The following is a 24,690-nucleotide window of genomic DNA, read 5'->3' on the forward strand; positions in this document are numbered from 1 at the left end:
AACTGAAGGACTGTTGAAAGTGGTGCTGAACTCTCACTCGTTCATTCTTATTCCTATGCAATTTCATGTCTGTATTATTGTCATTTTCAGGAAAGAAACCAACATCAGAGGACAAGTCCTCTTTACAGCTGCCACCAAGGACATCACGCTCAAGGTCATATGATCGAGATCACCTCGGCAATGCACAGATTGTTGCCAACCCACTTGATGGTTTGCGCACCCCTCCCAACACTCCACATGACATACAGGGTTTTACTAGGGCTGATGTGGAAGCAATAAAAAACATGACCAAGGCTTGTTCTCCTTACGCTGCATCAGAGTGTTCTACTTCCAGTCATATCTCCTGCCCAGACCCAAGCAATGGCCATACCCCATCTTTAGATCCTTCTCTCATCGAGGATCAGATCTTGCAAGAAATCATGTCACAAAATGCAGCTGAGATAAGAAATGTAAGAGATGAGAAGGAATTTAGAAAATCGGCAGAAAGAAAAAAGGAAGAACATGAAAGATCTCCAAGAATTGAAAGAAAAACAAATGAAAATGAAAATGGTGTTGAAAAATCTCCAATGTTCAAACGAAGACCAGGTGAACATGGTGCAAATGATGTTGAAAGTAACAGTGGCTCATTTGCCCAGACTGAAGAACTTATGACAACAGAAACAGAAAATGTTGATCTTAATTCCAAAAGCAGTGATACTCTTGTAGGAGAAAGCGAGGAACCGTGTGATATGAATGAACATGATCAATCTGTTGGAGCTGTTGCTGAGCCAACGATTTCTCAACCAGATGTGCATGATATTTATGCTCCAGCAAAACCCTCATCAGAAAAACTACCTCTAATGAGAGGGAGTTCGGAGTTACCTCCCCTCAACAACTTCTCTCCACCACCCAGTCCAAGCAGACGTAAGAGCAGTCCAGCAGAACCAGTGCTTTCGCCTGTGGTAGCCAGCAACATTGAAACAGCTCCTGTCACAGAGAGACGGAGGTCTTCATTATCAGCTATTCAGGAACTGATCTCTAAAACAGCTGGACGTTTCACAACCTCAAGTTCTAGTGTTAATGTGTATGATTCTACAACTGATGCCAGTGTGCCAACAGAAGTAGGAGGAAGCCCAAGAACATATGGAAACAAGCTTGGTGCCATGACAGGATGGTCTTCAGAGTTTGAACACAGTGGGGAATATTTATCACAGAAGAACTTGGCAAGGTTTGAAGCTTCCACAGAAGAAATCTCACAGCGACAAAAAAGTAAGATACTTCTGTTAAAAGTTCTGTTTTCTTAAAGGTCACATGCAACAAAAATATCAAACATAATTAAAACACATTTTTCACTTATTCACAGAATATAAAATGCATTGCCAGTTACGAAAAAAGAAATTAACAAAGTTATAAGCTTGTAATTGCAAATCAAAAGTGCAATATTTTGTACTTGGGTTTACATCCCTCAAAATAAAGCAGCAGTGATGCCGAACCCCTGTCAGCACCGGTGACGGTGCACTCAAGTGTAACAAAGCTTTTTCACTGGCCACTGGGTCATTTGCCAGTACGCTTAGTCCGCCCATTGTTCATGGCTTATGAGCCCGATAGGTGTTTATTGCATGTGGTCAGTGATTGAAGTTTGCGCATTGCATACTGTCATTAGCAAACAGGCAGACATATAAGTGTCAGTAAACCAGACACTGAGTTTTCTCTGTGATAGAGTCTGCTTATCACAGTCAACGTGGTTTTTTTTATGTGACGAGTAGATTATTTACTTGTATGTGTACACAACCAAGATTTAATGCTTACAACCTCATTCTCAGAGCAGGCATAGTGTTTCAAGCCCCACAAACCTTATTCACTGCGCCTGTGTTATGTGCGGAGCGCAGCATAGCTGTTGAAGCCACTTTTTCCCCCCAGAGCTGAATCGTTTGAACTCATATTTCGTGGACTATTTTTAGTGCATTATTTTTTTTCAACTTGATAGGTTGAATTGGTATTTTTAATGATTTGTTTCGGTACGTGCATATGAAGAAGTATCAGGATCTGCACAGTTTTATGTTGCATGTATCTTCTAAAATTTTAATCTTGTTATCAATTTTATTTTAAACTTGCATGTATTATTAACTTCATCTACCATGCAGTCAATAATGTACTTCAGTCTGTCAGTTTACATGGTTTTGGCATGAATCATACAGATGGTCACACACTGTTACCTGGTGTTCATCTGGAATGTGGGTGGTGGGGTAGCCCTGTGGTTAAAACATTCATTTGTCACACTGAAGGCCCGGGTTCGATTCGCCACATGGGTGTAATGTGTGAAGCCCATTTCAGTTGTCCCTTGCTGTAATATTTGCTGGAATATTGCTAAAAGTGACATAAGACTATACTCAGCGCATGCTCATTAAGAATGTGTAAGTTGCTGTTAATTTGTCCACAAACTTCATGGTGCAGAACACTAAACATAGACATTAGTTACTAAGATCAGTTAGGATATTGAGATTAGTTTATATTCTGACTCTGGCAGTCATTTATGTTAGGGCATGTGCTTGAGCTGCATATACTGGCAGATAGAGTGGCTTGAGGACCGATGGGGTAGCCTAGTGGTTAAAGGATCCGTTTTCACCGTGAACATCTGGGTACCAATTCGCCACATGGGCACATGTCTGAAGCCCATTTCAAGTGGCCTCCTCTGTGATATCATTGGAATATTGCAAAAAGCAGCAAAAAGAAATGCTCACTTACTCAATATGGCAAGGCAGTAGCTAAGACTGAGTAAGGTGATCATAACTTCTGCTTTGAAATAATGAAATTTGCCATGTAATGTGAAATCTGCTGTAATTTTCTGTAAATTAATTGTTTTGCAGCTGAGAGTTTCCGAACCTTGTTGAAGAACTATGCCCCATCTAGCTCAAGGTCGGCCAGTGCCTCACTGGACCAGGTGATACAGAATCTGCCCAACTCATCGGTATCACAGCTTGATTCCGTGGATGGGGAGGAGTCTCCCCGAAGGGTCATGAAAACACAGGTGAGACAGTTTTCCTGTCTGTGTGTGAAATAGCAACCGACCTGCCAAAAGTCCATTCAGACCAGTAAATCTTCACAGTCATATGTGAGATAGAGACAGTGTCCCAGTTCAGATCTTATTAACATTCTTTGAAGGTGAGAGCTATAATCTGTTTGTGTTGAAAACATACCAATGAATTTCACTTTAAAAAAAAAGTAAATGATTGGTAAATATGGCTCTTAAACATGTTGGCTCTGAAACATGTTATGTTTTCATCTTCGTCCAAGACAGTAGGGTAGGCTTGTGGTGAACATGATTGTTCTTCATGCTGAAGGCTCGGGTTCAGTTCCTCACATAGGAAGCCCATTTCCTGAATCCTTTATAATTGCTTCAATAACCAATAAGCTGACAGGATATTTTTAAGAACATTCATGCACCTCTTTAGATTGGCTCTTTGAACAATGTTATTGTGATCCTTTATTTAACAGTCATAACTCTAGTCCTTTTCCAGATTCTATTTGGGGTTGTGGTGGTGTAGTCTGGTAGTTGAAGCATTCGCTCATCACGCCAAAGACCCTCTTTTGATTCCCCGCTTAGATACATTGTATGAAGCCGATTCCTGCTGTCATCTGCTGTGAAATTTCAGGAATATTGCTAAAAGGGGTAAAGACTCACTCCAATTGTATTGGCATTAAATCAAAGTGTGTATTGTTTGAAACAGTGTTGCAGTGCTATTTCTTGCCTCTTCAACAGACGAAATGCTCTTGACTTCATGTATTGTGTTTGTCAATAATTTGTAGAACAGTCTAATGGCTCTGAATTTCAGTGCAGCGAAGATCCTGAAGATCACGATTTTGAAATAGTTGAATGTGGGCAGGCGTCTGTGTTAGACGCCACATCAGTGAGTGTCGATATTGTGGTGTTGGTGTGCTTTGTTCGTACTAACATGTATCAGTTTTGTTTCCTCATGATAGGCCTTCACTGTCCAAGTAAACTTAGCCTCAGTACTTTTCGTTTCACTCCACTACTGAGTCTAACAAAACCTAGTAGGAGGTTGCATCAGGTAACATCTGGGTGACCTATGGCAGTCCAATCAAATGGGAGAAGGCCGAACGACTGTTGTTTATGTCCCATCAGACAACGGCTGTTGTTTAGGGTTTGATGGGACATAAAAAATCTCTAGTCACTAACACAGCTGCCTCAATAAACGAAAATCTGCATAAAAGGTATTTGACCTGTGGTATATATGATATAGGGCTCTCTGATGACATGGTTACCATTAGCTAATATTTCTGCCAGCTGACATCTTTGAATATTGAAAAAATGCTATTTTGAGCAACTACTTCCTCACTGTGTACAGTATTGGAGCGTGCTTCATGTACATTGCCCAGTAGCGATTGTATGGAAAATAGCATTCGGAATCGTTCGGGTACAAACCTTTCGGAGGTAAAGTTCAAAAGTTATGTGTGGCTGTCCACTTTTGCGATTTAGTAAGCTGTGTTCTGATTGGTCAGTCTCAAAGGTTACCTGATGCAACCTTCTACTAGGTGTTGTTTGACTCAGTGGTGGAGTGAAACGAAATACACTGAGACTAAGTTTACTTAGACTGTAGACCTTCATAGCTTGTGGGCTCTTGTCAGTATGTCAGAGTAAAGTTTACCTGGGTCTGATGCCTTGTTGATGAATGTAGGCCTTTCTTGCCTTGAAATGATCAGTTGGATAAGATAAATTGTTTGGCATGCAGTAAAGACTCTAATTCTTGATGATATCTGAAAAAAATCGATATACAGTCAGGCCGTGTTAGTCCAGACCCCGACAATCCGATTCCCATGATATCCGAACAGTAGCTGACTGTAACCAATCTTGTTTACTATATAAACTCATTACTTGTTGATTCATTAATCCGATGCTTCAGTGTCCGTATCCGGACGTTAATTAGCGATAACAGATTGGCTAGTTACACATGGTTTTGCTTCATTAATCCGGTGGTACATCAAAGAGGTTCGGATAATAGCCTTACCTCGTGAGCGCCTGTGATTAACGCCGGTCTTCATCGGCTGACTTCAGTTGTAATTGTTAACTGAGGTGACACTTCTGCGTTGAGCATGTCATTAGTTTGTGATTTTAATCAGTTAATAGGTTTCACTTTTGTTTAGTTAGAGTAATACCTGTCATGTTTCCTTGGTGTATAAAATACCGATCGAGTCAAAATGAGATCAGCTGCACTTGACACCTGTCAGTCACAATGGCAAGTCCCGCCCCTAATCGTAAAACGATGGGACATTACTGCCGCACAAAAAAGAGAAATTTGTAGATACAAAGAGAAAAATCCTAAAGCCAAATGAGAGCCTATATGGACTCTATGATAAATTATTTCGAGTGTGTTGGAGATGACAAAAACTTGGAGACAATGGTCAGCATGCGTGCGTCTTTCAAGCCACTCTCCAAACAGACTGTTATTGGAGATTTCTTTCAACACAAGTGAGTGACTGGTATGTGTAATACTATAAATAATCTATTCAGACATGGCATTGATTGATTGTTATGTTAACTTTCAAGTTGTTATGTCTACGAACTGTAATAAAGTCATTTGATACATGCATACGTTCGTATGTTCTTCTCTCAGTATGTCAAAGGGAAGTAACTCGCCTGAAGTGGTATTTGCTTCAGTAGTCCGTACGTTTCACTATCGGAACGTTTTTGATGAAAAACAGAAGTGTTCGGATTAACGCGGCGTGACTGTATTTTGACCTGTGTAATAGTCCTGTTTGGCTCAGAAGCGGACCGATGATTTGCAGTCTAATTCAAAAACTAAGAAACATGTAAGTCAATGAAATACTCTATGAAGTTTTGTCCCAGTCCACTATTTGATATGAGGGAGGAACGCATAGAGGAACAGCCAAGTGGACACAGAGCATGTGCACAAGTGATTCATTAACTTGTGCTGTGTTGTCTCCATCTTTTCTCACACACTTGGCTATTCCTTCCTGCCCACTCCTCCAGCGCGACTAAAAGTGAACTGTGGAAATATTGTATTGAGAATTTGTTAAACAACTTTTTTGTTTTCAGGACATAAATTCTGTAAATAACTCACAGAGTTGGTCTGATCTTTTGATAATGTTCAGTGTTTTACTATACATGCATTAGTTTTCGAGTTAGACTGCACTTCATCAGTTTTTGAGCCAAACGGACTATAGTTTGTAATGCTAATTGGCTGTCCACTGCTGTGTTGTGAGTGTTGATAGCAACTGGCTGATCTCTGAGTAGTGGTTCGAGGCACAAACATCTGATGTTAATGAGAAAATCTGAACCTATGTGCATACATTTGCATATTAATGAGAAAATCTGAACCTATATGCATGCATTTGCATATTAATGATACTGATAAGCTTCATTACAGCTTGTTTACCGATAGAGTACCAAGATCATTAGTTCATGGCATATTTGGGGTGGTGGGGTAGCCTAGTGGTTAAAGTGTTTGCTCATCATGCCAAAGACCTACGATGCTCATGCTGTTGATCACTGGATCGTCTGGTCCAGATTATTTACAGACTGCCTCTATATAGCTGGAGTATTGCTGAGTGAGGGGTAAAACTAAACACACTCACTCACTAATTTCAAAGTAAATTTCAAACAGATGAGATCTGGTCCTAGAACTAGTAAAAGGAAGATTGAAATAAAAAAATGTGTTTTAACAAGCCATATATTAATCAGTACCCAGATCTTTGTTTTCTTTATTATCGTATCGTCTGCGTGGAGTGGGTGTAATTAGTTCAAGCAGATTAGCTGAAGTTTTTTAAGTGCATTGTGGTGCATTTTGCATATATTCTGCTCTCTCTTCATATACTTTCTATGTCAATCTGCCTTTCCTGTTTTCAATTTCTTGGTGAAATATTTGTTGTAACTCATGTTGTTGAACTGTTAACTCTTGTTTTCATGCCACAGTGCAGACTAGGCACTTCAGCCAGGGATATAAATGCCATGTTTTGAGGGGTAGCCATTGGGCACTACACAGATAATTTAGGTGTGCCTTTGTGGAAGTGAGCATGCCCATACCTTTGAAGGATCCAGTGAAATTTAAGACTAACACAACAGTTACGTCAGTACAGAGACCATATAATAGATATAGATATAATATCTATTATATGGTCTCTGGTCAGTTTTATATTTTGCTTAATACATAAGTAATCACCATGTTAACTGACCTCCAAGCTGGATGTCCTACATTCTATCAAGAATGCAAGAATAATTCAGTTTCATTTGTCCTGGACCAAAACTAACCCACAAACTTTTCTACTTTTTGGAATAGATTTTTTGTTGTCATGGTTATGTGCACGGTCATTTAAAATGGCCTCCTCAATTACGTTAAACTGTGAATGTGAGAGTGCCACTGATAAACAGTTTGATGGTTGGTAAAAAAAACAGGTTTTGAATCATTTGAGTTTGTAAAATTTATTAGATCTTCTTCATTTTTGAGTATTGTATAATTTAAGGTTTGATGTCAGGCACAGTAGATAGTAGATAAAGTTGTCATCTTCTTTATTGACTCATGAACTTAACCAGTCTGTTGGCAACACGTTATCTACATTGTATGGTAATATTTTTGGTCTAAATACTATTGTATGGACTTATGCTTTTGGACTTTCATGTTTATTTTTTATTGCTATTTTCTATCATGCATGTTGTTTAGTTAACCCTATAAAGGTTTTTGTTCCGATGTGTTATTTGTTGTATTTATATTACTTGTATTTAAGTTTTAATCTAGTCATCTGGTTTACTTTGTATGGTGACAAATCTTTTGTGCATTACTTGATCATGAACAAAATCCAGTTATAAGCTTCACTTCTCTATGAAGGTTCCATTTTTCATTCTGTCTAATTAGTTTCACATTAGGCAGGTTAATTTGCCAGGCTTTTCATTCATGGTGATTTCCATGTGTCATATATTTGCCTAAGATTTGTTAAACATGACTGAACAAAATAATCTTAATTTATGCACAAACTGTATCTAGCACTTAATATAAAATGGAAGGATATGTAATTTGAAATATATGTAAGAGGCTAAAATAAAATGTCTGTGTTTGTATTCAGAATCCCAACTCCCGTCTGACCCATTTCAAGGAGATCGCAGTCGAAAAGGGGCTGGACTCCCAGAATTATGAATGTAAAGGATGCTCACGACCTGTCGGACTCAGTAAGTATATGTCTGCTGATCAGTTACAGTTTTTGGTTTCTAAAGTCTCTTTGAGTTAGTATCTATGTTCTCACTGCCTAGTGTTTCCCTCAGGATCCTAAAATGACTGGGTGACAGAATTTCAAAAATGGCACCCCAATTCCGAAAAGTGCATGCAATGACAGGTTTCCAAGTGTTACATTAAGTTATTCATACATATGATTCTCAAAGGCTCAAAGTGCACAGTTATTTCACATGAAATAGAAAATATAAATAACCAAGTGTCAAAATCTATTAATGTATGGAAAGAAAGGCAAGGGCGCCAAGTGAAAAGGGCAGAGGCTGCTAAAAATGCCATGGGGAAACACTATGGCTTTTCTTCTTATATTAGCCTACCAACTTCTAAGATTCCTATGAAATATCTGTTTGTTTGTTTTGTCACCTTGGTGGCAGTCTTTAAGTAGGTGATGGTCATGGTGCTGATAATCATTGAAACATGAACATGGTGAACTTGGGACTCAGACTGACAGTTATAGGTCGGATTCAGCACCTTGCACAGCTGGACCAACAATGATGATTAGCATGTGACCCAGTGATCTCAGTGAAAGCTGATTGTCATAGTTGTGTGCTATATGCTTGTAACAGGTGACACAGTTGAGTTATATGTGTTGCCTCTGTTACAGTAAAAAGCTTGTCATGGTCATGGGCTGTTCCTCCAGACACATGTAGAGACCTTGCCTCCTCACTCACACCTCATGCAAGATTCCACAGGCTATATGATTTAGGTACCATGAATACTGGATATCGGAACATGATGCTATTGAGGTGTATATGGTCATGGTTGGATGAAAATTGTGCTAAAGTAATTCACTGACCATTGATATTTGTATTTCAGTTTATGGCAATCCCCGGGTATGTACGTTTGATGGAGGCTACTATTGTTTTGAGTGCCATGAAAACGATGAGTACTACATCCCAGCACACATTATCTTTAACTGGGACTTCCGCAAGCAAAAAGGTAAAAGTAATCCAAAAAAGGTAAAAGAAATATTGTTTCCTACCATCCGACCATGTCTACATTCAAAGAATCTGAGTATTTGAATAATGCTTTAATGTCTGCGTTTAGCTATGAGAACATCCACAATGCTGTGATTGATAGCCCCTTGACGATGCCTTTGTGACAGTATCCAGAACGGGTCAGGAGGGACAAGCTCTGTCTTTATAATCTCAAATGCAGCTTTACTTCTGAGATGGAGATAATCCCTCTATCTGTTGCTGGGTCCAAGTTGGCTCAGGACAGAGGACATCTGACTCTCTTTCAGCACACAAGATAAACAAGCATCTCTGATTCTCAGTTTCATGACCCAAGTTGAACCAAACAAAATACCATCTGACTCCTTATTTCGGTGTCCAAGATGAACTATGGTAGACGTCTGACTCTGATTAAGTGCCCAAGCTGAGCCATGGTAGATGATGTCTGACTCTGTTTCAGTGTCCAAGCTGAGCTGCGAGTACATCCAACAGATGGAGGACCAGCCCGTGTTGGACCTGGAGGAGCTCAACCCAAAGATATATGATCACATCCAAGAGATGGAGGATGTCAGAGTAAGAAGACCATGTTGAGCACCATCACATGTCCATCTCTGCCCATCTAAGAATCAGACTCAGTTTGGATGAAATATAATCGTTATAGTTAAAGGATATATATGAATGACTATAAATTGTTTTTGCAGTTAAACTGTTTGTTAAGCATTTAATCTACTTCAGGTGGAAATGTTTCTGTTGAATTGAAAGGTAAAGATGCGAAGACATTTTCTCACAAACTGGCAAGACATTCTTAATCTCTCCTGAACACCTGGTGTCATCAATTGATTGTCGGTGATTGATCATATAGTGTTCACAACTACTTAGCCTTTAGCCAATACAATCTATTTTGTTGGAATATCAAAACTTTAGATGTAATTTCTCATCATCAAGTAAGATGATATTTCTAAAAATGTTCAGCATTCATCCATTCGTTGAATGACCAAAACATACTGAATATATTTGGGTTGACAGAGATGGTTGATAGAAATTTGTAACAACACCAAGGGACCAGTATTCTGAGACATCTAACATTATTTTCCAATTTAGCTCCTGCGTCAACAGCTGTGTTCTCTAAAGACGTATCTGTTCACCTGTCATCAGTCAGTGGCTGTCGACCTTAGAAAAAAGGTGTGGCCTCGAGAACACCTGTATGACAGCAGACACCTCTGTTCTCTATCAGTAAGTGCTTATGACCAGCAGTTCAAAGGTGTTCATGTGTGTGTTAAGTTTGCCAGTCTGACATCATGAGATAATTCTCTCAGGTCTAAATATTTTATCATTCTAATATAATTCTAATAAAATGATGGTGATCTAATAACATACAATTATTGTTTTTTAGTATTTGCAGCCAAAATAACATTGGTTATCAGCAACCCATGCTTGTAAGAGGTCATACTGAATGGTCATACTTACACGCTTGGTTTACATGTCATCATATCCCATTGTGATTTTGTTGACAAGACTGGTTTATTTGCAGTCTGCCACCATATAGCTGGAATATTGTTGAGTGTGTAATTATGCAAACAAATTTTTTGTCAGATTATGAAAAAGGACTAGACACCAGAAATCTTACATTGTATCCATGTGGGGAATCACACCTGGATCTCCGGTGTGACTAGCGAATGCTTCAACCACTAGGCTACCCTTGTTACTCCAGAAGATTCAGCATCATGTGGTTTAGGGACTTCTTTATTCATTTAGTGTTTTCTAAATAATACTTTAAACCCAGCAGTGTTGTAGACATATTTAACATATTTGGCTGTCTCTCACCAGGACTTGCTCCAGATCCCATCTGGCCAGTTGGCAAGGTTCCTGAAGGAGATAGTTAAGTTTGCCAGTAAGCATGTGTATGACTGTTCCCTGTGCTCCCAGAAAGGATTCATCTGTGAGGTGTGCAATAACCCCAAAGTTATTTACCCCTTTGAAGTGGAATCAACTTACAGGGTGAGTGTTGCCTTTGTTCACAATGGTCTCAACCTTAGCATTTTCAATTTTGAAGTGCTTGGTTTAAAATGTATTGAACCATGGTAAGCTGGTAAGTATTTGTAATTGTTAATTGTTATTGTGATTTAAAGTAGAATCTATCTCCAAATACCACTGTCACCAAACTTGCCAAATGGAATGTTTCTCTTGAGATACCCAAGTTCTTGAGGGACTTAATTGAATCATGTGGACTTCTGCCAGTTCAGGAGTGAATTGTTTTATGCCACTTTTAGCAATATTCAAAGCAAGGGACACCAGAAATGAACTTCATATTGTGCCCATGTCGGGAATCAAAACCAGGTCTCCGATGGACCTCTTTGTGTACTTGGCTACCCTACTGCTCAGGAGCAGTAGAGACCTAGCGCCAAAATGCTTGTTGTAAGTGCTCTCTATATGATCTTAGTTGACCTGGCTGATTGTTTCTCATTTGCCTCATGCTCACTGCATCAACCACTGGTTTATTGCCAGAAGTGCTGTAACAATGCACTTACTCAACATCTTTCTAATTCTGAAGGCACAACACACTCATCATCCTTCAACCAGGAAAAAAGATCAGGATACATCCTGCCACTTGTGCCCAAATTATGGAGCTTTTTGCACATTTCACAATAAAGTGGTTTTCTTGTTTTCATTGAGAACAAATTGAATTTGTACCCCTCTTTGTTCTTGAGATATTCAACATAGGCAGTGTTATTGTTGTCAAGATACTGTAGATAATTTCCTAACTCCTCAACTGAAGAAAAATCATTGGCATTGATGAAGGAATTTCTTGGTGCAAAGTCTTCATAATTTCCCAAACCTCGAACCACTGGCACAATGTCGTGTTGCAGAAAGTAACAGAACTGGGTTGACATGAAATCCTTGCAAAATACCCTTTCATGGGCAAGTCCAAATTTATACCTCTCAAATAGTACATCACAGTAATTATAGCATCCAAGGTCGACTTCACTTAGACACTGTCCCAGTACGTCAAGATCAATATATGTTTTGAGATTCCTCTCATACCCCACACGTTTAGAAGACCCACCACATAGAACGTGGACAGAGACTACCTTCTTGTCCTTCAAAGCCATGATTTTCCTATAGTCTTTTTCATCACCGACGTTCATTTTCTCAGTGCTCATTGAGGACACAATGAGATCAGAATCTCTGCGGTATGTCATTGTCCAGTTGAAACTGCTCCTCCATGAGGTTTTTTCCCCAAAAGACTGATGACTGTATAATGGTGGTTGATTGGAGAAGAAAACCCAGATCTGATTGGGCGAGGGTCTTGAAGGTGGATCTTGGGCAATCTGGTCAGAAGAGAATAGCACAAGGTCAAGGTCATTGATATTTTTGTGTACAGAGATTTGTTTCATTGTACAACAACTGTATTCACACCCTTCGAACATCTCCTGTCCTGGATAGTCTGACAGCCACTTTGGCCTGTTGAACCAGGCAATCTGCTTCATGTTTGAGGGTGTACATGAACTGAAAGAAAGTTCATTGTTAGCCTGAATGTGTCCAACATGTGTTTCAAGACTTTCTCCCACTGTCTGTGATTGTGTTCTTGTTGTTTCAAGACTTTCCTCTATTGTCTTTGATTGTGGTTCTGTTGTTTCAAGACTGTCTTCCATTGTCTTTGATTGCCCTCCAGTTCTTTCAAGACTGTCTTCAGTTGTCAGTGATTGTCCTTCTGTTGTTTCATTGCTTTTTTCTACCGTCTCTGATGGTGTGTTTGTGATGTTTGTAAATGCAGAGAATGCAGACTGTAGTCTGGTGTTGAGGACATGACTGAAGTCAGCTGCTGTCTGAGTCCCAATGCTGTATCTGAGTACTACCAGTGAAAAGTACAGGACCAACAGGAGCAGCCCTCCTGCCAGGACTGTCTGACATCGGTTCTTCCTAAATCTAAAATCATATCATTTGTTATCAGCATTTGTTATCAAGTAGAAACCTTTTATTATTACACACATTAAATCCAGTACTGAATGTGAAAATGGTACAGATGCATATCAGTATAAGCTGATTCGGATAAAATCTCAAACTGCTGATGTAATTCATTTCAAAAGCATTTCTGTTCTCTGTCTGCAACTTGCCGGAGACGGTAAAAGATGCTATTTGTTGTTACTGTGCCTGGTAATGACATAAAATAAAGTTACTGGCAAACAAGGATAACTTGAGTACAGACCTGTCAGTTGACCCCTATTATCATGTATGAGTGGTGCCCACTTGCACTTGATATTGTGAAGAAAGGGGCCCCAGGTTGTCCGCAATCAAGTGTAGTGCAGGGATGGCAATTTTCCGTGAATTCTGAGGGTTTAGATGCAAATCAGTTGATCCTGGAGCCTGTTGGGTGGTCTATGACCCCCAACCCCCCAGCTGAATTTCCACTGAAATTGCTTTCACCTGTTGCCATCCCTGGTATTTTGATGAGTGAAGCATGAGAGTCTTATGAGCAAGGCATGTGCAGCTATGCATGGAATCAATTTCATCATCATGCACTGCACATGCATTAACCTACGCTCTCTCTTTCACAAACCAAATGGGTTTTCTCATTTCATTGCAGTGCATTCCTTCTCGTAAATGCGCTCTCTGCACCGGTCCAAGTTATCCTTGTTTGGTAGTAGTCAGCTTGGTGTGTATGCTGTGACCGAGTGAGGCATCCATGCATGGAAAAACTCAGACTGTTTGTCTTTGTTTATCGTCAGTATAAAACTGGAATAAGTCCAGACTAAGACAAGTAGCTACAGACCCACATGTGCTCAATATATGTGTTACAATCCAGACTAGCATAGCCACTGCCAATGCATAGGAGAAAAATTATTATCTAGCCTCATGTAAGAATGTCGAGTTTTGATTGGTCCACATGACTTTGATAAAATACCGTGTAAATCCATCACGATCTGCGAGCGGGAGTATAAAAGTCGTGTAATCCCGCTACGAAAGTCATATCACCCCGCTACGCCTCGTGGACGACTCGAAGTGAGAAAAGCTTGCATCGACAAGCCTTTAGTAATGTGCGGTGCATTGAGGTCAAACGATCAGCTGGTGTCAACATGGCAGCGTTGATTCGAAGCGTGTTGTTTTGTTTTGATTTAGTGAAAACATTCACCTCTGGCTCGGGGGATACAACCTTACTCGCTTCCAGCTCGGGGAATACTACCTTACTCGGGACTGATAAAACCCTGTATTTCCCTCGACACGATGTGATAACTTATAATATATATATATCCATACAGGTGAAAGGAATGGATTAAATTGTCACTCTGCCCATTAGTTTCTCTTCATCATCTGTTTCCTCCATTGCATTATCTTAATCTTGTATATCCAATATCCACTACTTACTTGGAATGGTATTTTTTACCAGTAATTTTACCTAAACAATTTTCCCTACAGAACCTGTTACCATAGTTACTGAAAGTTGGTTAGTAATGTATTGTGAAGTCTTACCTGCCCACAGAGAGTGGTCCCACCATGGCTGGCCTAGGGGAGTGGGATGTAGGCTTGTGGCAGATGCTGCTGCTGGTGGTGGTGTTGCTTTTGTGGCCTGCTAGGGCAACATCTTGATATCACAAGATATCACACAGTCTTGTTATCTCAGTTTGGGCTATCTGGAGCATCTACAAATCCAGTCTTTCTAATCCAATATATTGTGATTCTAATTTGCTTTATTTCAAGTGAACAATCGACTAGACTTATGTTTATGACTGGTGTCACTGGTGGGGCAGGATACGCTGACCTTCTCATAAACACCTGGTATCATCACGATTTCATAATGATTCTTAAACACATGCTCTGTCATCGTACTGTGTGTGACAATTACTGGATTGTCTGGTCAAGTATTTACAGACCGTCTCCATATAGCTGAAATATTGCAGAGTGCGACATGAGACATCAAACCATCCATCCATGCCTTGATTAGAATATATATACTGGACAAAAATGTTAGGGATATATGCAAATTCTGAAACTTTGAATAATCATCTATTTTTTCATTGACAAACTGATAAAATACCAAGATCCCTAATTATTTTGTCCAGTATATGTTGGCATGTTCTGAGGATTCTTTAATACAGTTTGGGAGACCAAGATGTGCAAGGGGATCTGAGAGTTATTGTACCATTGTGCCAGGAAATGAAACAAAATATATGCATCATGCCAAATGTCTGTCACAGATGGGAAATGCCTTGATAAAATGGAAACTTGTCAAAGTGAAGAAAACATTAAGATATAATGTCAGAACAAATAAAATATTATTCAAATACTTAAATTTATTAAGTTTTAATCATTCCAAACCCCCTGGATATTGTTTGTGTCAAATATCTGTCATAATTGGCAATTGTTGAAACATAGATCTGTACATTGTCACTGGTTCAAACACAAAGTCTTTCTGCCGAGTTCATTGTATGTATTCAGCAGCATCTGTATGTCCGTACATACGTATGTATGTCCCGATTCTTGTTGACGCGATATCTCATGAACTATTGTACCCAACATCTTCAAATTTGGTGACAGCCTACATTGTGGGATTACGCAGACATCGTTCAGTTTTGGTGACCTTGAGCTTGTTTTCAAGGTCACCATGCCAGTTCGGCCACTTTTCAGATTCTTGTTAACACGATATCTCATGAACTATTGTACCTAATATCGCCAAATTTAGTGACAGCTAACATTACGCCATTCAGTTTTGGTGACCTTGACCTTATTTTCAAGTACACTATTACTCTTTGAACACTTTGAACATTCTTTAACATATCTCATGAACTATTTTATTTATATGATGTTTTCAAATTTGGTGACAGCCTACATTTTGGGAGTCTGAATTAGGGGTTTGTGCAAACAGTAGCCGATTTGGGTGACCTTGATTTTATTTTCAATATGACTCCAACACTTTGTCCACTTTCGAACTTATGTTAACACAATATTCCATAAAACATTGCAACCAGTGTCCTCAATTTTGTTGGCAGCCTACATTGGATCATTATCCAGACACCAGTCATTTCATGCATCTGACGTGTGAGCAAAAAGGAAAGAGTAATGAATGTTATAAATTTTTCATTCTTCTTTAGCAGCAGGGTACATTGCCATGTTAGTGGCAAACACTTGTTTTCATTGTGTAATTAACCCTTACCAAGCATTGCTAGTCAGTGCAGTCCTCTGTTCAAAGGAAGCAGATTTTTTAAGCTGCAGACAGTATCCTACTGTTACAAGTAGGCATGGATCGTAATGATTCATCAAAATGACTTTAAATGTTTAACACCCAGTATTCACATGAAGTAGGTTTGTACCATACAGGAGCTGTGACTGTTCAGTCACTAACCACAATGTGAAAGTCTGGGATGATTTGGTGTTTGGTAACCCATACTTGTTTTGAGAGGCAACTAATGGGATTAGAGTGAGTGAGGTTAGTTTTACGCCGCTCTCAGCAGTATTCCAGCTATATAGCGGCAGTCTGTAAATAATCAGGTTTGGACCAGATAAACCAGTTATTAACAGCTTGAGCATCCCTTTAGTTGCCTCTTACGACAAGCATAGTGACCTTTTGTCGCAAGCATGGGTTGCTGAAGAATTGTTCTAGCCCTCATCCTCAATGGGATTAGAGGTACAGGCTCCCTGACATGCTTGATGCAAGTCATCGTATCCCTGGTGTGTTGATTGATACTCATGACGTCAATCACTGCAATGGCTCAGGTAGCTATTTACTCATGAACATGATATAGTCTGAATACTGTTGATCATGTCCGAATTATAAACAAAATCAATCACCTTTCATTTTCACACTTGCTTTTGAGTTTTGAAAATCCAAAGTTAAAAAAATATACATGTTGATGTCATTGTGTAGATTGGTCATTGTTGATCATCAGATTGTCTGGTTCAGACTTGATTATTTACAGAATGTCATCATATAGCTTGAATATTGCTTAATGTTGCTTTAAATAACAAACGAACAAAACAAAAATAGCTAGCAAGAAGTGATTGCGGACTTCAGACTCTAAGTGCATCTGTTGAGTTGTCATTTTTTAACTCTGTCCTACTCGTTTCTGTTTAGATGTCATCACAGGCGATTCATCAAGGTGGAAGGAAATGGTACATTATTTCATCATCACCATTTCAACCTATAATGCACTGCTTAACATGCTGTTGTCTACTAACAAACTGCTTCATCCCATAAATATGCAGTATTTTTTTATAGAAATATTTTGTTTTTTGATGTAAGCAAGCATGATTTGATTTCATGCATCATGCATGAACTATTACTTTGGGCACATCGGTGGGTGTGAAGTCGGGGAAGAGTCATTTGTCAAGGCGATGGTAGTTTCTCTGCAGTTGTGTCCCTTGTTAATGCCAGGAACTGATGATTCTGTGTTCTTAACCCGGTACACCCCAGATATGTTTTTAGGTTTGTCAGCATTATACCCTTGTTGCTCTGTTTCCCTTAGACTCATGAAGATCTAGGTTACAATAGATAGTAGCTCATGATTGTCATAAGAGGTGACTAACAGGATCGGGTGGACAGACTCTCTTACTTTGTTGACACATGTCATCATAGCCCAGTTGCATGGATTGTTGCTCATGATGTTGATCACTGGATTGATTATTTACAGACCACCACCATATAGCTGGAATATTGCTGAGTATGGCATATAACTAAACTCACTCACTCACTTTTAATTTTTCTACTCTATTACAATGTATGATTATGTATTTTTCAAGGATGAGGCTTGTTCAGAGTGAACTGTTGAACATCTGAGTTATGTTGGGTAACCCTCACTCATCAAACCTGGAATACAGTGTAAAGTTAAACCCAGTCACTCACTCTGGACACAAGTTCTGCTGAAACAAGCACACTGACCACTGACGTTTGCCAGAATGACCAAGCAGTTGATCATGTTTTTGACTGATCGCTTGTTTGCATTAACAATACCTTTCACAAGGTTGACTTTATCTGTCATCAAATTCATATTTCATAAGTAGTACAAGCTTGTTGCAGGTTATGACTGAATTTATCTTAAAACTGCAAAATATATGTTCCAAACATACTTGTCATCCTTTAATGATGAGAAAGGACAAGATATGATAAGGGTGGTTTTTGGCCCACTAACAAAATTGGCTGAAAACATGTTATTTGTTTAGAGACAAGTTAGCTTTGCATGAAAATGCTATATTTTGTATGTTCCGAGGTGTAATTTTTCTGCAGAGGGGCCCAAAATGGGTTTTATCAGTTCCCATGAAAAAAAACAAGTCTGAAATATCATTGTGCCATAATGGCTTATTTACAACTGTTATTTTATTTACATACAAATTACAGCAGTTTTACGACAGGTACTCATGCTGGAAAACATGTCAATGTCAATCATAATGTTTTAACCTCAAGGGGCCCAATTAGGGTTGCAAAACATTGTTAAGTCAATTACTTGCCAATTGTGTCCCCAAAAGTCAGTCATTGTTCACAGCATTCTTTGCAAATGTAATCCATGGGTCAATTTTACAACATGTAAGCATAATAACCAATCATGTAGTACTAAGAATCACAGGGGCCTGTTTTGGGTAAAGTTACATTTTGGGCACAGCTTCATTTTAACTAGTAAGTGTTACAAGTCAGCATTTACAACCAGTTTTAGCAAATACACAGTTAACATCTCAATCATAGATACATAGATTACCAAACTGCAGAAAAAATTTACAATATTTGGATTTGATGTGAAACAGTTTAGTTAAACATTGTAGACTGGATAAACCAACTTTGAAAAAAAAGAAAGAAAAGTTACATGGATTTGAACCTGCATGTCTGATAACAAAAAAAATCAACAGTCCACTATTGCAACCATTAGTCCACATATTCCTTTACCTCACAATGTGAATTTAAGCTTATATAATTACACTTTACAACGATGTATGACTTGACGTCTGTTTGTGTTCATCATCTGCCAGACCTTGATACAATGTTCTTATTCTAGCTAAAAAATCCTTTTCATACAGTTAACTGTTGTCATTTTGGTTAAATGAAATCTAATAGGTCATTGGAAACATCAAGGTGCATAAGGTCTTGGAAAATGCATAGGTTTATACATGGCAATCCTGTTGAATGACAGTGTTATTTTGACAGTGACAGGTGACTCAAAGGTGTTTGATAAATAGATGACAGAAAGACTATGATTAAATTCTGACATAATAACAAAGATTCTCACCTTTACAATGCTGCTTGATCATATTTTGAAAATCTTCAGATATCTTCTTACTTTTCTAGCAGAGACCAACAACCAAAAATCAATGTTTACCTGTCATAAATCAGCCTTGCGAGTGCCTTATGATATTAAAAATTTTAATAAAGATTTTTCATATGTGTATTTTAGAGCACAAAACCATTTAAAATATAATGTACCATGACACAGATGCGTAAATGTGATGGATTGTTTTTAAAGATGCTATTTTATGTCAATGTTATTTTTTGAGATGTTGTATGGGGCAATTTCATAAACCGAAAAAATGTACTTTTTTAAAGATTTTGATGTGAGCAAAAGCGTGACCCACCACAATTTTTTAGGTGTGCATTCTAATTTACTCTCTTCATATGTGGGGAAAAAATTGGGATGGGTCACGCTTTTGCTCATACTTTTCTATCACTCTGAAAATCAGAAAATGTAGGTTTCTAGAAGATATTGTAAAATATGTTAACTTTGAGGTCTTCAAAGAGGAAAATTAACAACACTAAAAACATAAAAATGCAATTGGCAGTAACTTCAACAATTAATTTAGCCCTTTTTATGCTAAAATTATCGTGTTGTAAAATTTTGATAATCATGACATGTTGTGGGCCAATAAGGGCCTCTATCATACCTTGTCCTTTGCTTTGAAATGCAGTTTGTGAAGTTTGCAGAAAAACCAAAAAAAAACCAACACCCTAACGAATCACTTGGTTTTTCTTTATTTTGCTTTCCTCATAAACAAACATTACAGGAAAATTGCTAACCAGTTTGATGAATGATCAGTTGTATTGAACCAATCATCAATTACGAGACTTGAACCACTTCCCAACACTACAACATTGCTTGACATTGGGGATCTGAGCCACCTGGGGATCTGAGCTGGAGCACCACCCAGCAAACTATGTAAGAGGCAACTTGGTCAGTGGGTGCTCCCATTCACTGGCTGGGTGGTCCCATTCACTGGCTTGGTGACACCATATCCAAACACATTGGTTTGTTGTTGAGATAATCAACCACTAGTTTGAAATGTCTGCTCATTCATTATCTTCAGACAACTGTCATATATCGTGACAATTCGGCTCAACACAGAAATATGACCAGGGTTTGCTGTGACAGTCACCATGCAATGTTAGTAATCCTACCCCACGAATTTTGAATGACAGTATTTTCATTTCAAAACAATTTCATGATTTCTGAAAGTTATGGATAAATTGAAGTTTCTTCTCAAAGCTATGTGGAGCCTGAAAAATAGGCACTTGCAACAGCTACCCAGTAGATAATCCTTGAAGGATTTTGATGAGGTTTTCAACATGGCTGCCAAAACAGCCATATTGCATAGATGTTCATGATCACTTATGCTTAATTAAATACTCAGGGCATTTGAAATCCAATTTGATGATTCTTTCGACTCCTACTGCATACATGGGGATAATTATCAGCTTCCATGCAGGTCTAAAAATCCCAGTATATACATTCATGAATGGAATTAACTGTACCATGAATTGATGACCTGAAAAATACTTTCCTGAAATTGGATCTCATAGATACGCTGACCCCTTCTACAGATTGCTTTTTTTTCCCCTCAAAATTCAGCTTATACACAGTAACATATGGTACATTTATGCATTTTAGCTTACAATATTCTCGTACATGATTTTTAATTGAGTACCCATCTATTATTCCACCCACAATTCCATCCAAACTACCCTTGAGTATTGCGATACAGATATCACACAATGCCTGGATATTCACTGCTTTGTCCTTTCCATACATATTCTATATTCTATATACTTTACTTACCCATGACGATCCTGGTTAGGATTGATGTTCAGTAACCCATGCTTGTTGTAAGACAACTAATGTGACTACTGAGATCGAGTGGTCAGACTCGCTGACTTAGTTGACTCATGTCATTGTATCCTGATTGCTTAGATCGATGTTCATGCTGTTGATCACTGGATTGTCTGGTCCAGATGTGATTATTTACATACTGCCACCATCTAGCCAGAATATTGCTGAGTGTGGCAATTAACTAAACTCACTCATTCACTTTTACTTGTCTACTACATTACAATGTATGATTATGTATGAGTTAAGAATGAGGCTGTATGTATGTTAACATCTTTGCTTGGCATTTAGAAGTTGTGGTGATGAGCAGCAGGGATAGGTTTCTGAATACACAACTAGTTTTATTGTTTGTTATGTATAACTTTTCAGTGTTAATGCTAAAACTGTTATCAAGAAAGTTTGGTTGGCATCTACACAGAAACGTAGTAATCAGTATTGTAATAATCAAGTTGTATATCCATTAGGGTTGGGTGAAAATATCCCTTAACCAGTACATTGCAATTCAAACTTCACATTATGATATAATAATTAAATTTTTGTTGTGTTCATTAAAATTTTTGCAATCTGATTGGTTGACTGGGAACATTTCTTTTGATTTCATTTCCCAATGAATCTAAAAAAATAAGCCACGTCCACCGAACCAGACTACTTTCGGACCTGAGGAATGTCAGGGAATAACTTTACACAGAGAGGGAATTCCCTTGTGCTCGGGTACCTTAATGGTTTTTGGATAAACATTGAAGCGATACATTGTGGTTGGAATAAACAAACAACTCAAAATTATCCGTGAATGTTAATAACGTTGTAACACCTCGACAACAGGAACACCAGTTCATGGCATTGCAATCCCAGTCACATCACAATCTCAGTTCCACTAACTTCATGTCATCGGGCTTCATTTTCAATTCTCACCTTTCAAACTGTGTATCTCAGTTCGCTGGTAATAATTCAAATGTTTGAACTTGTAACTTTGCCATTACTGGAACGCTTCACGTTGTGTTGTTCCGCTCTGATTTGCCACCCTATTTTAGCTTGCTCGATTGACAGCTGTTTTGGGGTGCCCTACGCTGATTGGCTAATGGTTTGGTAAGCGTGTCATTTTATGTAAATGAGTCACCTGAGTCATGCCACGTCATTACCGAATTCTTACACTGAAAATGTTAATCGGTGGTAACAAAGATATCTGTTTCGATGAATTTGATTATGTTTAAATAAAACATTGTTGAAAGCCTATAATATTTGTTGTTGAATGTAATTGTAAGGATTGATTGTGTATTTCTTTCGTTGCATTGAGGTATGAAACTAAAAACCAATGTAATCTATGTGGCGTATCCTTACGAAAGTCACACAGTCAATCCTTAATTGCATTACACGTTCATGAACTGGGTCAGTCTGTGTGTCAGCAATTTCTGCAACCATGATCTGTAATTTGTGTGATGTAGTGAAAAAACATAATAATAATTATAGTTAACGTTTGTTTTGTATTTCCTATACATTAATAGTTTTGAGAATGTTTATTGGTCATATAATTGTATTTGCATGACTTTTAAACCATAAAACCATAAAAAAGATTGACAACGGCAATCTTTGTATTGATTAACAAATAGTGGACGTCACTGTAGATGCTTTTTCACGAGTTTCCATTTTTCAGAGCGATTGGAAACATTTTCAATCACAGCTTAGTCCTGACAGTGGCCAGTGGCATTGTTTCAAATGAAAGGAAAGAGTAATTTCACTACCCTAACAATGTGTAGCACTTTTACAATATATTGCAATACATACAGCCAGTGAGCATGTGCAAGCAGTCTAAGTAAACGTATCAGTACTTTTCGTTACACTCTAACACAACCTTATAGGAGGTAGCGTCAGGTAACCTTGTAAAGGTTCGTACCTGGAGAATTCCGAAAGCTATTTAGCGTATGCTTGCTTCCGGCCGATTAAGTCTATTTAACCGTCTCACGTTTGATTGGACAGTCATTGGTCTCTCAAAGGTTACCTGACGCGACCTTCTACTAGGTTTTGTTAGACTCAGTGGTGGAGTGTAACGAAATACACTGAGACTAAGTATACTTAGACTGCATGTGCAAGTACAGTAACATTTTATGGTACATTGCTAAAAACAGACATCTCGGATCTCTTTGTTGAATGAGGCCCTTTACTGCAACACATTTTGATATATTAGGTTCTTAAATTACTCTGATCATGAACATTAATGATATCATTGTATTTCCTCAGTAGTCTACTTTGGGCCAAATATCATCCTGTGAGCAGTTCCATACAGCATCATGCTTCAATAAGCCACTGCAGTTCAGCTTACTCATACTAAAACCACATGATCATATTTGGGAATCCCAGAATCACCCTGATGATGTTTGCTGGTGTTTTGTTGGCTTTGCGCAGACATCTCACATGGCTGTAATATTGTTTAAAGCAGAATTTAATCCCAATTTTCTCATCTTCAACTAGGGATAACTCTGTTTACTTCTATTGGCTTGAATGTGTGCAATTGACAGTCTCCTTCAGTCTGCTTGTGTAATTCAGTCTGCTTCACCATTGAGGGTTCAGTCTCTTTGTAAATTAATTTTGAAACATAAAAACCAGATATGGTGAGCTTCAGTGCTTCATGTGTCTGCCTGTTTTTATCCTTGTGTTGTCACACTGTGGCAGAGAGGAAATAGTCCATGATGTGAAAATGAAAAATAGTCCATGATCTGGACTTAATTTGTTTGTAGTCTGTTCTGAACAACATCATGATCATTATCTGTCTTGGCCCTTTTATATTCAGATATTGCAATATCAAGGTTGCATTTGTCCAGCCATGTTGACAAATCTGGGATCATGTCTCCATACTCGTCCAAGTTGTGCAGCTTCTTACACAGTTCACAGTAAGATGCCTTCTTGGTCTTCATGGAGAACCGATGAAACGTGTACCCTTCCTTGTTCTTAAGATATTGCAGGTAGGCAGTGTCATTAGACTCGAGGTAGTTCAGATAGTCCCCAAGTTCTTCCACAGAGTTGAACTCTTCAGCATCAATGTAGGTTCCTTGAGGAAGGAGCTGACTGTAGTTCCCAGCTCCACGTACTATTGGCACAATATCATGTGTCAGACCATTGCTTACCTTCTCAGACATGTAATCAGGACAAAATGAATTCTCAAACGCTATTAAAAATTTGTATCTTTCATACATACCTTCACAGTCCTGGCAGCGAAGAGTTCCACATTTGCCAAAAATTTCTACTGTGTATGTCTTGTTCAACATGCTAATGTACTCGTCCCTCCTAGAAACTGCCTGACAGTGAGACACAACCCAGATGGCTTTCTTTGTTTTCTGAGCAAGGACTGACTCATAGTCTCTCCTAAGTGGTTCTGCATCCTTTTCTACAGTAATGTATGGCAGGACAATATCTGAGTCATGTCTATAGGTC

At 38.5% G+C, this 24,690-nt stretch overlaps 1 protein-coding gene across 2 annotated transcripts in view; it reads left to right on the forward strand.

Moving 5' to 3' along the window:
• LOC137268095 (pleckstrin homology domain-containing family M member 1-like) overlaps window positions 1-24,690 on the forward strand; it is a 46,461-nt gene that overhangs the window by 13,017 nt on the left and 8,754 nt on the right. Inside the window, exons 9-16 of one of the 2 annotated variants that reach the window (XM_067802605.1) lie at window positions 91-1,248; window positions 2,847-3,007; window positions 3,813-3,887; window positions 8,077-8,179; window positions 9,054-9,176; window positions 9,651-9,763; window positions 10,292-10,423; window positions 11,018-11,188. In XM_067802605.1, coding sequence (XP_067658706.1) covers window positions 91-1,248; window positions 2,847-3,007; window positions 3,813-3,887; window positions 8,077-8,179; window positions 9,054-9,176; window positions 9,651-9,763; window positions 10,292-10,423; window positions 11,018-11,188 — 2,036 coding nt within the window. The remainder of the gene's footprint in view (window positions 1-90; window positions 1,249-2,846; window positions 3,008-3,812; window positions 3,888-8,076; window positions 8,180-9,053; window positions 9,177-9,650; window positions 9,764-10,291; window positions 10,424-11,017; window positions 11,189-24,690) is intronic. The other variant, XM_067802606.1, reaches the window with a different exon arrangement.

The sequence above is a fragment of the Haliotis asinina genome, chromosome 16 (assembly GCF_037392515.1).
Source record: "Haliotis asinina isolate JCU_RB_2024 chromosome 16, JCU_Hal_asi_v2, whole genome shotgun sequence".
Classification (NCBI taxonomy): domain Eukaryota; kingdom Metazoa; phylum Mollusca; class Gastropoda; order Lepetellida; family Haliotidae; genus Haliotis; species Haliotis asinina.